Raw genomic sequence first — 17,416 nt, 5'->3', positions numbered from 1 at the left:
GGCACATGAATCTAGAGATTAATGAAATTATAATAAAAAGCCCAGAAAATAGAAATATGTGGGAATTTAATATATGGTAAAGGAGGATCTCCAGTAGGGGAGAAACATGGACTGTTCAATAAATAGGATTGAGACAACTGGGCAGTTGTGTGGGAAAAAATAAAGTTGAATTCATACTGTATACTGTATACCCATGAACAGCGCAAATATTTAAATGTTTAAAAAACAAAGAAACAAACATAGAAGTACCAGAAGAAAACAGATTTGAAATGGGAAGATCCCTCTGACCCAAAATCCATAAGCATTAAAAAAAAGGTGTATTTTCATACTGTAATGCTCGTATTTTTGGTATTATTGGCGAATTATGGTAATAAAATGAAATTTTCTTAAAAATAAGAAACAGATTTTATGGGGCGCCTGGGTGGCTCAGTCGTTAAGCATCTGCCTTCGGCTCAGGTCATGATCCCAGGGTTCTGGGATCGAGCCCCGCATCGGGCTCCCTGCTTGGTGGGAAGCCTGCTTCTCCCTCTCCCGCTCCCCCTGCTTGTGTTCCCTCTCTTGCTGTGTCTCTCTCTGTCATATAAATAAATAAAATCTTAAAAAAAAAATGAGTTCCTTTAAAAAAAAAAAAAAAGAAACATTTTATGTCAGTCTTTCTACTTGGAAACCTTTTAAACTTGTTCCTAGTAGTTTCAAAAACAATTTATCAAAGTCATAAAAAAACTTCTTCTGATGAAGACTGGTGAAGCTCTATGTACCAAAGTAAGATTACCATGCACTTGAAAAATGAAACATTGTCAGTATTTGTCTTTATTGTGGGAAAGAATATCCTATTGATATTTTTAAAGATTCCTTGATATTACTTCATAATATTATGATTTACGTTTTAATATATCCTTACAAGTGGTCATTTTAAACTACCCTCCACATCTTTCTGTAGTACAGATAAGGTCTCCAGAGGAAACATGAAAAAGACGGCATGTCTTTAAGATTTGTTCCTGGTCACGCAGGCAGAATTGCTTGATCTCTACAAAGTGGTTGACTAGAAATCAGAAAATAATTTGCATGTTAACACAGGGCAATGTTTGGGCGCCTGGGTGGCTCAGTTGGTTAAGCGACTGCCTTCGGCTCAGGTCATGATCCTGGAGTCCCGGGATCGAGTCCCGCATCAGGCTCCCTGCTTAGCAGGGAGTCTGCTTCTCCCTCTCCCGCTCCCCCCTCTTGTGTTCTTTCTTTCTCTCACTCTCTCTCTCAAATAAATAAATAAAATCTTTGAAAAAAAAATTAAAAAAAAAAAAACACAGGGCAATGTTTGCATATATGTTTTCTTTTGAAGTGCAAGTATGACTTTTGCTGGATTTGCCTAGAAGAATGGAAAAAGCATAGTTCTTCCACAGGAGGTTATTACAGATGTACTCGCTATGAAGTCATTCAGCATGTGGAGGAGCAATCCAAGGAAATGACTGTGGAGGTGAGAACTGTTTAAATTAAGGCCTCTGGCTAAACCACTTAATACCATTGGGAATATTTTGCATTTCTTCATTTTCCTATCTTTTGTAGTAATGAGGCATTAAATTGAATACACTTTATTTTTTTTCCTTCCCCCCCAGATTGAATACACTTTAGCCTTTAATTTAAATAAAATAGGTCTATCAACTTGAGAGCTTTCTTTTTTTTAATTTTCCCTTTTTTATTTTGTTAAAGTCTTATATATCCCTGTCTCTATAATGACTTAAAAACAATTTTAACATAATATCAACAATACAGTATTCTGTTACAGCATATAGTAAGTCTCTTTGTCTGCTTGGCTTCCATAAGAAAATACCATAGACTGAGTGGCTTAAACAACAGAGATGTATTTCTCACAGTTCTGGGACCTAGGAAGTCCAAGATCAAGATTCTTGCCAATTCAGCTTCTGGTGATGACTCTCTTGCTGGCTTGCAGCGGGCTGGCTGTCTTTGTGCTATATCCTCACATGGTAGAGAGCGAGAGCTCTGGTGTCTCTTCCTTTTTTTAAAAGAGCAATGATTCTACTGGGTTATGGCCCCACCCCAATGACTTTATTTAACCTTTATCACCTCATAGGCCCTATCTTCAAATCCAGTCATTCACATTGGGGGTTAAGGCTTCAACGTGAATTTTGGGGACATACAGTTCAGTCCATAGCAAAAGCAATATAATAAAACATTGAAGATCTGATAAATGTAGGTCTTGAGGGGCATCTTTGCCTTATGCTCTGGGATCATAGGTTCAGTGGTTTATCATAGAGAATACAAATGCAAGACTTTGTTCTGGTAGCCTTAAAAATCTACTGTTGGTTTTTTTTTTCCTCAAAATAATGAAATCTGTATGCACAGCTACCTATTAGTAATAAAAATTTTAAGTGACAAAAAGTCCCCAATTTTAATAGCTAGTACCTTATTTATAAAAGTCGTTTATGGACTTTTGTTTCCTAGGCTGAGAAAAAACACAAACGATTTCAGGAACTTGACAGATTTATGCACTATTACACAAGATTTAAAAACCATGAGCATAGCTATCAGGTATGTCCCAAATCATTTCAAATGCTCTGACTTATACTGTTATGTATAAATAAAGAAAATTATATAAATTATTTATTTCTATTCCTTTAGTTAGAACAACGCCTTCTTAAAACAGCCAAAGAAAAGATGGAGCAATTGAGTAGAGCTCTCAAAGAAAGTAAGTTATAAGTGGTATGTGTGATAATTAATCTAAAATAGCCTTACATGCTTAAGTCACTTCATTGGTAGGAGGTTAAGGCCCTTCAAGGAATACATTATTATCTGCGTTGCTCATTCTGGTACTGCTTGGAGTTCTCAGAAGCCCAGAGTGCAGCTTAGCATTTGAGGCCTCTGTAATGAGATTTTCTACCCGGCTTAGCTCATAATGTTCCTCTTAATGCAGCCTATATTGTTAGCAGATAAACACACATCATGGTTTTGCTTACTCTGTGCCACCACTGATGCTCTCCAGTGTCTGGAACAATGCATGAGCCCTAAAAGGCATCCCTGACCTCGTCAAAAGAGCAAGATTCACGTGTCACCCAGTTGTAGTGTGACTAAATTCCCAAAGATTCTTGAGAAAATTGAGCAGACTGCTTAATGGAATGGAAGTCAAATACAGTTTTGGGAGAAATCTTCTCACTGATAAATAAAGGACATTAGAGTCTGAAAGCAAAGACAGGAGATGGGGCTGACTTATGGATCCTAAAATGGAAATTCAGAAAGAACATTCCTAAAATGTATTGAGTATTGATTGCATCATTAAAATATAATATCTCACAATGACCACACAGAGTATAGGTTCTACCATGTTTGTTTTAAAAAGTCACATTTTAAAATAATCATAGCTTATATATAAAAGGTTTTCAGCCTAAAAATGCAATTGTATTTGCTCCAGTTTGTAAAAGTAAGACCCTTTTCATGAGGGTAATTCCCTAATTAAGATAGTAAGCATAAATGAAATAAATTAGAGTAGGAGAAAAAGTATTCAATAGCAGCTTTGTCTCCTTGTTAATATTTAGTTTTTAGACTTTAGAACTGATGTAACTATATCGCCATTATCAAACTCTTGAAGTACTGTCCACAGTAAAAATGAAAAGGAAAAAACCCTCACCGGTTCTACAGTTCTTCAACGGGGATTTTTGTCTCTTACATCACTGGGTTGTCCCTAATGCTTAGAACAGTGCCTGAGACATAGTAAACATTCGATAAATATCTGTAGATGTGAATTACTGCTTCTTTTCAACCTTCTGGAGGTTCGAGACGGAGACCACATAATGAGATATGAAAAAGAAATGTTACAAGGATTGGAAAGGAAGAAACAAAACTTCACATACTTCTCACACATGTCATAGTGGGTTTGTTTTGTTTTGTTTTGTTTTTCTTTTTTTCATCTTCTTAGTTCAGATCCCTCTGCTAGGGTAGATATTTGGGGATGGTCTGTACATCAATGTGTGTATATACACATGTAATTTCTTTCCACAAGCCTGCAGAATAATCTTACTTTCAAAAGCACTTATGAATCTAGACTCTACTCCTTAGTTTCCCTTTATTTGCAGTTAAGGAGAAAGCTAGAATGTTATAATGATACTTGGAGAAGGAACGGTCTCAGATAGTAAGGCAGTTTCTTCTCCCCTCTTCCTCAGTCTCCCTCCCTTTCTTTCTCTTCTTGATATATTTACTAGCATTAGTTATCCAGTTGTTCCCCAGAATGTTGTATCTTTTTTCTTACAATGTTTTTGCAGAAGCATAATCATAATTTGGTGGGGGTTTTTTGGTTTTTGTTTTGTTTTTTGGCAAACAACTGAGCAGGGCATTTGTTTTAATTCTTTTTTTTTTTTTTAAGTTTATTTTTTTTAGTAATCTCTATACCAAACATGGGGCTCAAACATATAACCCCAAGATCAAGAGTTGCATGCTTTTCTGACTGAGCCAGCCAGGAGCTCCCGTTTGTTTTAATTTTTAATCAGCAAAGTTTCACTAGCGATAACCTGAAAAATATAGTAAAGAAGAGTTGACCTAAAGCTAGATTTGTTTAACCAACAGGGTGAGAACAGAATCCAGAATCAGGGTATGCATTCCTTAATGACTACCATCAGTGCTCCTGGGCAACTGCAGTGTGTGCTTCATTTATAAATGCAGACAAGCCATGCATGAGTGTTTTGTGTAGGTGTTTAGTCTAGTTCAGATAATTACTATCATACAGTTACTTCAAACAGTTTTTTCAGAGAGATCCTTTGTTGTTGTTTTTTAGGAAAACTCAGTCGTTTAATTATAACACATATTTGCAAAACAATTTTTTTTCACTGTGCCTGATTTACTTTATAGCTGAAGGAGGCTGTCCAGATACCACTTTCATTGAAGATGCAGTTCATGTGCTCTTAAAAACTCGACGCATTCTCAAGTGTTCTTACCCATATGGATTTTTCTTAGAACCTAAAAGCACAAAGAAAGAAATTTTTGAACTCATGCAAGTAAGATATCTTTTTTAAAATTAAATTTAAATGCAATTTTTATAAAAAACAGGTTTTGTCCTTTTTCAACCACTTAGCTAAGTTTTATCTTATTTGGCTGTGACTAGAAAACAATTTTGTTTTCATTTTTAGAATGGTTTTTAAGTAAAGGAAAAGTTACCAGTAATAAACTGAAATTTTTTTGTATTTAAATTTACCACTGCAGATCCGAGTGAGTTCTGAGCTATGTAAACATTTCCTACCACATTTGTTTATTTGTTTTAAACTGGCTGATGTTGAAATCTGGCCTAATTCTTAATATGTAATTCCAAATTTTATCTTCAAAGATGAAACAAACCACATTACATACTAGATGGGAAAGTTGCTGTTTACTAGTTTATTTTAAAAGTACAACTGAAAAAGTTACAGTATTTAAAAAACAAAAACACCTAAGCCAACTGACATCACTATAGCTGAACAACTTCATTGTACTTCTTTTTTTTTAATCCACCAAACTTTCTTCTCTTGCCACAATTTCCTTGTCACCCCTTTGAGCTGTCCTCTAGTAATTTATATCCTACATTTCTTTTTAAAAATGCTCAATATTAATTTTCCCCATGAAGCCTTTCAGATCTAACCCCAGATCACAGGGATCTTGCCTTACCTCAAATTCCTTTAGCATTTACATATAGTTTACACTACACAGTCATGTATTTGCATATACAATGCCTTGAAATTTACTTTTTTTTTTTTCCACATAGACAAATGGTAAATTCCCTGTAGACATTTGGCATACTCACTATGTCTTTGTAATCTGTACCAACTACATTGTTATAAATGCCTTTCAAAAGAGTGCTATTTTCCAGAAATGTGCAAAATAGAAGTATATATTAAAGAGGAAGTTATTTTATACTTTGGATTAATTTTTTACTTCAAAAGAGTTAGATTTAACTGAAAAACCATAGACAGGGGATTTGCTGCTGACTAACCTACTCAGCCTATAATCCTTCTTTTTTCTCTCTCTCTTTTCTTAACATAGACAGACCTAGAAATGGTCACTGAAGACCTTGCCCAAAAAGTCAATAGGCCTTACCTTCGCACACCCCGCCACAAGATCATCAAGGCAGCGTGCCTTGTACAGCAGAAGAGACAAGAATTCCTGGCATCTGTGGCTCGGGGAGTTGCTCCTGCAGACTCACCAGAAGCTCCAAGGCGCAGGTAAAAAGGATGCATGCTATGGAAATCATCCTAGCTCCAGCCACAAATGCCACCAGGTTTATTTTTTTATCTAACTAGGGTTCATATTCCTGGAAGTTACTCATATCTAAAATACAGAGAGCTGATAAAAGCATGTTAACTTCTTTTTGGGGATTTTTCCCCCCCAGTTATATTTCTACCTTTCTTATATTTTGTTTGTCTTTGTGTAGTTTCTTGGACTAAATTAGGCTAGGTTAATTTCACACTTCAGTGAACTCATAATTCAAAGTATTCTAATGCATCACTTCAAATATGTAATATATGTAGTGATCTGATAGTCATAAATATCTTACAATGTCGAATTTGGAAGCCTTGCCAACTTATTATGGTCTTATTTATATTTTTATATAAGAGGTTATGAAGAAATTAGAAATCTGATATTAATAAAGTTATTTAAGTGATTCATATTCATCCATTAAAGAACAGTTGAGTTTTAGTTGTTTCTTTCAGATACTTATACTACTGCCATTATAAATTGAAGCCTGTTTCCTTATTCATAATAATTATAAGCATTAGAAATTCCTTTGACCCTATTTTCATTACATAAACATTTATAAAATAAAAATAGAAGGAATCATAAAATATTCTGATATGGCATGATCAATTTTATTTTTCTACCATTTTACACGAACATAAAGCAATTTAGAATTTGAAAGAAAGTATTTTTTTTTCTGGAATTTTTTTTATTATGTTATGTTAATCACTATACATTACATCGTTAGTTTTTGATGTAGTGTTCCATGATTTAAAGTATCATTTTAATTATATTCAGCAGTTGATCTACTTTGGTTAAGAAAGTTCCAAGCAGAGGACTTAAAAGTAATGTTCATTGGGCGAGGGTCTGATTGTACTTTGTAGTGCTGATAATAAATCAAATGGTATGTCTAATTTCTTTGTAGCTTTGCTGGTGGAACATGGGATTGGGAATATTTAGGATTTGCATCACCTGAGGTAATTGTTTTATGGGGGGAGATGGGGTTTGTTTTGTTTTTTAATTATATTTTTCCTTCATGAAATCCTGCTTGTATTTCCACCCTTATCTATTCTAAAGTCTATTGAGATTGTCAGCAGTGTTTTCTCTTTCGTATATAATAAAAATGCCTCAGCAGAGTCTACATTTAGCTATTTGTGGTATTGGATTATCATCACATTTTTAATGCATCCCCCTTTTTATTATTTTTAATTACTGAGGAGTCAGAATTAAGGCCAACTTACAGCATATATTTTGGAACATCACTTCACATTGGTTAATGAGATACAAGTTTTATTTATCAGAAATGTATTTTTTGTTGTAATATTATTTCAGTCTGAATCTATGAAAAACCTGCACAATCTGTTTTTTTAAAGTTATTACAACAACCTGATTGAATTGATTTATAATCAGTTTCTAAGGTGGAAACTTGACATTAATAATGTTTATGCAGAAAGAAATGCTTTGCTTAGTTGCTTTCTGTTTCTCTTTAAGATTTTCACCCTCTTCTTGGGTTTTTTGGCTGTTGTTATTGATAGATTTTAAAATACAGTCTAAAGTACTAACACTGCAAATAGCAATTGCCACAAATAAAAATAAGATAGAGTGAAAATCTTAATCACATTGCTATTTTCTGAGATTTAAATTGCCACTGTCACTGGTGAGTCTGATTTTAAATGGTTTTAGCAGTTCTATTTCTGTCTCTCCTTCCTTACTCTTTAAAACAATAGTATATATCTAATGTTTATGTTATAATAACCTTTTAACTTAGTTCTTGGAAGGGAGCAGGACAAACAATGAAACCTTTGTTTATCATTTACAGCCCATTTGGTATCTGAATGAAATCGCTTATGATCCAGAAATGACTGTGGCTTATTTAAATCAGATATTTTCTCTTTTCAGCTGCTGAGGATACTTGCAATCACCTTGTGGCCTTTTGTATTGGTAGATATATCCAAGAAAACATTGACTTGAGAAAACAATTTGTGCTTTGGAAAATTTTAAATTCACTTAAATTGCAAAAGGAATTCAATATATTAATGAAATTTATGTTGTAAAACAAATTATGAACCTTTTCTTTACCTGATCCTATGCTTATTATTCTGTTACAATTACAGCTTTGAGGATAATATGGAAAATTTCCACCTAAAAGCATAAATAAACAAGCTTCAATTATCAAAAAAAAAGTACTAAAGATTTCAGTACTTCAAGGTAGAAACACAATTTAGCTTTATTTGAGCAAAAATGAAACCTTTACCACTGTACTCAGAGTCATGTATACATCATCTTGCAGCTTCTAGCTCCAACAGTAACTTTAGGAATCCTAAATATTTGTCCTTGAATATTGAAGGCCTGCTAATGTGACTGACACAGATTCATTTTATTAAAAAAAAAAAAAAAGGGAAGCTTGCCACCTCACGTGTGAATATTTATAAATAAAATTATTGAACTGTTGTTCTCCAGAGATTGAGAATTGTGAAAGTATAAGTGACTTTTCCTTCTTAAATTTATTTTTTATGTGTTAATAAGTTTTATAAGAATTATTTAACTACTTTTGTTTTTCTCTTCTCTGAAGTCTTTGGCACACTGAAACACCAAACTTTTATGTAAATCTTATTGCAAGTCTAAAGAATTAACATATAGTGTGAAACTAAAATTCTGCATGTGTGTGACTATCAAGTAACTGCCAAAATAATATCTTGAAAAATTAGCTCTTCGCCTTCATATATACTCTGAAAAAAAATAATGTTACCGAACTCCAGTAAACTTTTAGGTTGAATTTATATTTTTTCCATAAATTCCATCTTATTCTTTAATTAAATTGAATGAGTTAGTGACAATCATAAGTATTTTGTACCACTTTAAAGGCAGTGGAGCCCAGAGGAAAGAGTATAGTGTTAAAGTCTGAGGGACACCTGAATTCAAGGTCCAGCTTTGTAACTTATTAGACTTTAGGCTATATTCTTCCTTAAATTTCTCCTCTTTAAAATGTGGATGGTGCTATCTACTTCGTGGAAGTTCTGGAAGGATTAAAGCGTCCCTTTAAGTCACTGACAGATTTGGTGCTCACCAAAAATCTCCTGACAGCTTTTTCCCCTATGAATCTCAAAATTTCTCAGTCTTCTCGGTAACCTTAATACTCTCGAACCATTTGGAGTATACCAACTAAAGCCTTTTCATGTATTTCCTTAAAAATCTAGGAATTTGGGGGCACCTGGGTGGTGTAGTCAGGTGGGTGTCCCACTCTTGGTTTCGGCTCAGGTCATCATCTCAGGGTTGTGGGGCCCTGCACACAGTGGGGAGTCTGCTTGGGACTCTCTCTCCCTCTCCCTCTGCCCTCCCAATACATGCACTACCCCCCAAAATAAATAAATAAATCTTTTTTTAAAATCTAGGAATTTGGGCGCCTGGGTGGCTCAGTCGTTAAGCGTCTGCCTTCGGCTCAGGTCATGATCCCAGGGTCCTGGGATCGAGTCCCACATCGGGCTCCCTGCTCAGCGGGAAGCCTGCTTCTCCCTCTCCCACTCCCCCTGCTTGTGTTCCTGCTCTCGCTCTCTCTCTGTCAAATAAATAAATAAAATCTTTAAAAAAAATAAAATAATAAAATAAAAAAAAAATAAAATCTAGGAATTCTTAGGAATTTTCTGATAAGTTTAATTTTATGAGATCAGTTTTTTAAGCCTGTTGCATCATGAGAGAATGCCATTGAGTTTTCTGTCAGAATAATTATAAATAAATCAAGTTTCTTTTATAGTTGTTTTTAAACCAAATTTTAATTTTCTTAAATTAGGAATGTGTATATTCTGTGGTCAGTAATAATTTGTTTAATTCAGAATAACTTTTTGTACCATCATCAAGTGTACAAAGTAAACGAATTCTCCTTAAATATAAGCCTTGAGGGGCTGCTGGGTGGCTCAGTCAGTTAAGTGTCTGACTCTTGATTTCCATTCAGGTCATGATCTTGGGGTCATGAGATTGAGCCCCACTTCAGGCTCTGCACTCAACATGGAGTCTGCTTGAGATTCTCTCTCCCTCTCCCTCCCCCTTGGTCCCTCCCCTGCTCAGGTGCTCTCTCTTTTTCTAAAATAAATAAAACCTTTAATTAAATAAACAACAAACACTGAACTGAAATAAAATTTTCATGCCATCTTTGTCTAAAAAATGTGATGTTCCTTAGTGGTCCAGTGAACCATGATGACATGTGATAGTCATCCAGTTTGGGATCATGGGCCTCCAGGAAAAGAGGAAATCATACTGCAGCTCAGCAGGAAAGTTTAAAGAACCTAAATAATCCCGGGCGCCTGGGTGGCTCAGTTGGTTAAGCGACTGCCTTCGGCTCAGGTCATGATCCTGGAGTCCCTGGATTGAGTCCCGCATCGGGCTCCCTGCTCAGCAGGGAGTCTCCTTCTCCCTCTGACCCTCCCCACTCTCATGTGCTCTCTCTCATTCTCTCTCTCTCAAATAAATAAATAAAAAATCTTTAAAAAAAAAAAAAGAACCTAAATAATCCCTCTGAGAACCTGTAGTATCTTTCTTGGTTTCTAACCTGGTAGGATGCCTTCCACTTCTTATTAGAGTCCTAACTGCTTATTTATACAGATGGAGTTTAAATAAATTTAACTTGAATGGTATGATGTGAACATTTTATTTGTGATGTAAAACTTCTCTTCGTTTATTGCAGTACTTTCCTAATATAAGCATATTGAATATCCTAGGATAACCAGGATGATCATAAACCTGAGTATCTTTGCACTTACCACTGAAAGATTCTATAATGGTTCTCAAAATTAGCCTATTTATGCTGGTGTCATGCACACCAACTGGCCTCTCTTCTAGTCTTTTCTGTCTCTAAAATGTGGAAAAGTGTGTTTGTACCCAAGTAATAGCAGGTAGTCACAGGTTCTGCCTCTGCCCAAATCTGTGTTCTTCCCATATGCTACACAGAAAACACTCCCCCCACCTGTGTTATAGATAATCCCACATATTAGCTAATATAGGAAGGAAGCCAAGTAACATCTTATTTTAAAGCTAACTTCACATTTTTCTTTTAACCTAATCATTTAACTTCTGAGTATGGTATGTGGTTGTCCCAAGCAATACAAAATCTAATGGTCTGACAAGTACTTGACAGTGTATGCTCTTCGTTTTCTTTTTTTTCTTTCTATTGCACATATCACAGTCACTTTTTAAAAACCAAACCTCCAAGAGCCTAGCTTATATTAGTAAAATCATTATGGTATTAGTTATAACATTATGTGACAAGACCCAAGCATATGAAATAAGGCTCAGTTACGACCAAGCATTGGAGCTTGCAAGTATTCCCAAGTTATCCAGGCAATCATAATGACTATTTAAAATTTTTCTTTTTCCATTTTACCTTTTCTGTTTCCTTGGCATGGCAAAACCTGAAGTTTCTTTTGTTAAAGCCAAGTGATTTTGTAATATGTTTATAAAATCACACATTTTTTTCTTGGAAAAATGTGTATTATTTGTTTTATTTGCATCTAAAAAATTGCATGCTCTCCTGTATTTTATAACCTTTGGTTTATGCAGGAATATGCTGAATTTCAGTATCGGAGGAGGCACAGACAACAACGCCGTCGAGGAGATGTGCACAGTCTGCTCAGTAACCCTCCAGACCCTGATGAGCCGAGTGAAAGCACTTTAGGTAAGCTCTTGAGTTGGCTATGTTTTCGTCTCTTCATTCTCCTGAATTCATTCTAAAAACTGGCTAATCTAAATGTTTGTGAAATAGTTTGTAGTGCAGATATACAATCAATGTTCAGATGCTTTAAATGTCACAGGACACAGAAAACCAGGGAGATTAAGAACTTGGGCTATGGAGTCAGCCAGACCTGGATTCGTGACCCCTTCTCTGCTGTGTGTCGGTGTGAAACTTCAGTCAAGTTCACTTAACCTCTCCAAGCTTCAGTCTCCTCATTCCAAAGAAGCAATAATAACAGTGACACTTTGCGGGCTCACTGTGAGCATTAAATGAGAGAATGCGTGTAAAACCCTTAAACACTGGTAGCACCTAGTGAGCACTCAGTAAATTGTAGCTCTTGATCACTGTTACTATGTTCATGAAATATTTTTCTCCTAGCCTCAGTCCTCCTCTAAAACATTCTTTAAAAGAGAGAAGATTTCTGGTATTAGAGATAAATGATTTTAATTATCAACTTTTTAACTTAATGTTAAATTGTTAATGGAAAATCTTCAAACTATAATGTCAGCAGGTCATCTTTAATAAATCAGGATCAGGGGCGCCTGGGTGGCTCAGTCATTAAGTGTCTGCCTTTGGCTCAGGTCATGATCCCAGGGTCCTGAGATTGAGCCCCACATCGGGCTCCCTGCTCAGAGGGGAGCCTGCTTCTCCCTCTCTCACTCCCCCTGCTTATGTTCCCTCTCTCACTGTCTCTCTCTCTCTGTCAAATAAATAAAAATCTTTAAAAAACATAAATAAATCAGGACAGTGAGCCTAAAGATTTGTTCTTCGGGCTATTGTAATTTCAAAATTCTTTAGTTTTAAGAACTCTGAAAACTAATATATCTTTATTTGTTATTGCTTAAGGAAAAAAAGAGGAATGGGTGGTAGCACTTGCATTTATGAATAGAACTATATATAGTGCAAACAAAAATGTAAAGAACAATCATGTGTTTGAAGTAGTAGTATTAGATATATACATACTAGAATACGTACATATTAGAAATATACATACATATATATACATAAATATATAGAGAGAAATTATATATATATATTTTTTTTAAATAAAGGAAGCCAGTCAGCACCCCCTTTTGGAGCCCAATGTAGGACTTGAACTCACAACCCTGAGATCAAGACCTGAGCTGAGATCAAAAGTCGGATGCCTAAATGACAGCCACCCAGGTGCCCCGGTCTTAGATATATTTTGATGAGATAAATATGGAGGAGAAATCTCTGAAAGATTAAGTGAACACAGGTTTTCAATAGCACTGAAAGAGAAATTGTTGGCCGAAAGCAAAAGATGGGTGAAGTCTTGTATGACTGACTTGTCTCTGGTCCACTTGCATTGAAACAGACATCACAGATGGTGGCAGTGGCCGCAGGCCTGGCGCCTCAGTGGTGAGCTCCGCGTCTATGAGCGTGCTGCATACCTCCTCCCTGCGCGACTACACCCCTGCCAGTCGCTCGGAAAACCAGGACTCTCTTCAGGTAGCCTTCCTGGGCAGCCTCGTCGCCCTGTTCATGCTCTTTCTCTGTTTAGCCCGGCTTCCTATTTCTACTTTCATCGTTTTCCTTTTTCTTCTTTTCATTCTAAAACCTTTGTTTCAGAGATGTAATACCAGAGTTCTCTTAAGGAATTTTTTTTCTCTTTAGCGTGGGCAAGGAGAAAATTAAAATAAGACTTGAGTAGATAAAAAAATAATTCTGTATAAACAGAGGTAATATTTATTATCTTTAGCAAAAGAAGAGTTGGTAAACCTCGTTGAGTTAAATAATTTTTCCTTTTAAAGTTTAAAGTGATTTTTACTTTCTGTCACCTCAGGCTCTGAGTTCCTTGGATGAAGATGATCCCAATATACTTCTTGCAATACAGTTATCACTGCAAGAATCCGGGCTGGCCATTGATGAGGAAAATAGAGACTTCCTCAATAATGAGGCATCCTTAGGAGCAATAGGCACCTCTTTACCTTCTAGGCTAGACTCGGTCCCCAGGAACACAGATAGCCCTCGGGCTGCGATGAGCAGCTCTGAGCTGTTGGAACTTGGTGACAGCCTCATGAGATTAGGAGGAGAAAGTGACCCATTTTCAACTGACACTCTGAGTTCACACCCTCTCAGTGAGGCAAGAAGTGAATTCTGTCCCTCATCCAGTGACCCTGACTCAGCTGGCCAGGACGCCAACATCAATGACAATCTTCTTGGCAATATCATGGCTTGGTTTCATGACATGAACCCTCAGAGTATTGCCCTGATTCCTCCAGCAGCTATAGAAATCAGTGCAGATTCCCAGCTCCCCTGTGTCAAAGATGAGTCAGAAGGTGTGAGGGATGTGGATCTGGTGCCACCGGAAGAAGATTCAGTGTTTGAAGATGCTGTGGTCAGTGAAGGTAGAAGAACCCAAATAGAAGAAGAAAATCCTTTGGAAGAAAATACTCTGGCTGGGGAGGCCGCATCTCCAGCTGGTAATAGTGGTAATGAGGCAGCCAACAAGGGGGATGGTTCAGATGTTTCAAGTCCAACACCTCAGACCTCAAGTGACTGGCTTGAACAAGTCCATTTAGTGTGAACTGAAGACCTTGGGCTCCAAATGAATCACAGGTACAGATGGTATTCTAGTGGAGTATGCTTTATAGAGACTTGATCCACTCAATTCCAACTCAGTTTTAAACCACTGACGTTAGGGTTGAATACGAAGGAGTTCCTTGAGTGGTAGCTTCATTTCTGATTTTAACCTTACAGGGAATTTCTTTTGTATTTAATGGGATAGCTTTTCCCCTTTGTGCTGACAAAAAAGAAGAGTAAGAGAAACACAAATGGAATGAGTAGGCCAGATTCCACATTCTGAGAAAATGCAGTCCTCTGTTTAGCCTAAGGTTGACCATACTTAAATTGAACATTTAAATTAAAGGCTTACTCCCTAATCCTTGGGTGGTTTTTCCTCTTTTAAAGAAAAAAGTTTTCTTCATTTTAGAAGTTACTTTGAACAGATCTAATAACATTTCGTTCCTCAGTCTGTTTGTGCTCTTCCATCACTTTCTTCCTTTCTGTCTGAGCAGTGTGAATTGAGGTATCCAAGGCTTCTCCTTAGTGCTACATCTACCACAGTGTAGTTTTCATATTCACATGAATCAAAGATTTCTTGTCATGTCTATTACAGTCCACTTGTGCCAAAATGACTCATGCGCTGACTAACGAGGCGGTAGGCGTGCGGTGTCCTGAAGGGCTCCAGAGGAGTCTCGGCCTTCTCAGGAGTTAAAGGTGCCACTTGGTAGCAGTGATATTCCAGAATTGAATGGGCTTTTGTTGCCATGGAGACTGCATTTAAATAAATGTAGCCTGTAGCTTAAGTTAACTAAACCTAATGCTGCTGTTAAAAACAGTTTATTTTAATATTAAAATACAGTTGATTAGCAACAGCGGTGCTGTATTTTAAGAGACACTTTATTGGAAGTGCAATCATAGTTCTTTGTTTTCACACTTTTACAGTGCATTCTAATTACTAATGGGTGCAATTACTTTTAATGGTAAGTGTTTTATAAAATAGAAAAAAAAGTGGAGTTTTCATGAGTTATAGTAAATCCCACAATTATTAAAAAATTCAATAAAACATCCTGCGCAACATGTTACCGTGCCTTTGCCTAACTAAATGGATAGTTGCCAGTTAAATAAGTGAGTAATTCAAATTTCAGTGTCTCTTCTGAAGTAACTATGCTATGAATTGCAAAGACCTCCATAAAACCACCCATGGCCTTGCCTTTACAGTAAATATAATAACTAAATGTTCAGTTTGTTTGCCTAAATAGCAAATGCTGACATGTGTTTGTTCTATTGCACAATACTCATTTGCTGTGTGATTACTGTTTAGTGTTGAAAAAAATCAATTTCCTAGTTATCAGTGTCTTACTGTGAAGAAAATACTGGTCATAGTTGTAATTAAGATACAGTGGTACAGTGTGTAATTAAAACTAGAGTAAACTGTTGGAATGGCTGTTTTACTTACATATTATCAAAACTAGCATAACACAAACAAAATAGATATGCAACATTCCGTTTAATGTTTTGCCAGATTCTTACCAGAAATCTACAGATACCAAAATTTCAGTACTGAGTGTGTACAGGCAAGTCCTGGGCTAGGTGCAAGGTTATATTAGTATTGATATCCATGTGAGTTGTGATTATGGTTTTTGATTAATTTTTTTCTTCTCCAGGAACTGCTTTTGAAATTCTTGTCCTTCGAATTCATATGGCTAGGACATTATATTAGAGTACTTAATATTCCCCAGGTTCCCTTGGAATAAACTGTATGTGAATTGCTCCTATGCCATGGATATCAAAGATCCACATTAGCTTTTATTTCCCCAATTATCAGAAATGTCGATATCAATCCCCATTAAATTAGTTGGGGAAAATATTAACTTTGTCTACAGTGTATTACTGTATATTAAACTGAAACAGTCCATTAAAGGATTTTTTTACAAATTTATTTTGGATTAAAAATAGCGACACCAATCAGTTTTTAGACCAAGTTGTAATTTTTCAATAGAAAGAGTCTTTGTATCACATTGAGCATCTAGCAAAGCTGCAATAAGGTGAGGAAGAGTGGTCCGTGTGAAGACAGTGTATGTGATGGGTTCCGGCTCCTTGCACCTTGTGCAGTCCCCTTTGTTTCTGTGCTTTTATCTCCTGAGCATGAAAAATGATCATTATTCAATTTGTATTTCCTTGGTACATATTTTAAAAACAACACAGTCATTGACTTTACAATTCAGAAATAAAGTTTGGCAAAGCCTATTTTGTAAACAAGTTAATTTTATAATGTAAAAAAAAAAAAAAATTACTCTAACCTTGACTTGTTATTTGCACTTTCATAGTCTATACTTGATACATTCCCACTTTATATACAGTAGGATTCTACAAACGTGTAGATGTCTGGCCAAATGAATGCTGTTAATAATATGTAAAATTCTTTGATTAAACATTTATTACTTAAACTACTTCACTTTTGTCTCATTACATTATAGACTTTGTTTTAACCAAGTCAGGAAGCTGATTTTCTTCAAATTAAATTCCCTCCAATATAATGGGATTAACTTGGTTCTGACATGTAATTGATTAGTGCCTAATATTTTTTTTACACTAGCCCACTTCCTGAGTATTTTATACCCCAAAGATAAACTCCAAAACACTGCATGACAATGTGTTAAAACATTGTGACTTCATTGCTCCTTTTATTTGCATCACTGTAGCTTTCAGGAGAAAAGTGTTAGGATTTTTACTTGAAATTTCCAATAGAAACACACAGAAAAAGATAGAATTTTAAGGTATTTTGTAAAATTGCTTAGGACAGGAAACATTTTGTATGCCGTATGAATAGAAACACCATCATTTTATTATTCTGCCCCTTCTCAGTTACCGAAACAGCCTTTGCATCTGAAGTTCCAGTTTCGTGGAGTCTGCCGGTGAGAACCACTTAGTCATGTCATTGTATTTATGCTTTTCATTGTG

The 17,416-nt window shown here is 35.9% G+C and overlaps 1 protein-coding gene across 1 annotated transcript in view; it reads left to right on the top strand.

The window, feature by feature from the left end:
* The window catches only part of ANKIB1 (ankyrin repeat and IBR domain containing 1), a 142,245-nt gene extending 125,543 nt beyond the window's left edge, over positions 1-16,702 (top strand). Inside the window, exons 12-20 of the mRNA XM_081799696.1 lie at positions 1,337-1,471; positions 2,458-2,544; positions 2,635-2,701; positions 4,852-4,997; positions 6,016-6,194; positions 7,133-7,184; positions 11,758-11,872; positions 13,266-13,399; positions 13,734-16,702. Of these exons, the coding sequence (XP_081655822.1) occupies positions 1,337-1,471; positions 2,458-2,544; positions 2,635-2,701; positions 4,852-4,997; positions 6,016-6,194; positions 7,133-7,184; positions 11,758-11,872; positions 13,266-13,399; positions 13,734-14,477 (1,659 nt within the window). The 3' untranslated portion in view covers positions 14,478-16,702. The remainder of the gene's footprint in view (positions 1-1,336; positions 1,472-2,457; positions 2,545-2,634; positions 2,702-4,851; positions 4,998-6,015; positions 6,195-7,132; positions 7,185-11,757; positions 11,873-13,265; positions 13,400-13,733) is intronic.
* The last annotated feature ends 714 nt before the right edge of the window (positions 16,703-17,416 follow it).

Source organism: Leptonychotes weddellii, chromosome 12 (assembly GCF_054177405.1).
Source record: "Leptonychotes weddellii isolate Sample4059 chromosome 12, ASM5417740v2, whole genome shotgun sequence".
Taxonomy (NCBI): domain Eukaryota; kingdom Metazoa; phylum Chordata; class Mammalia; order Carnivora; family Phocidae; genus Leptonychotes; species Leptonychotes weddellii.
This window is presented reverse-complemented; position numbering and strand designations above follow the sequence as displayed.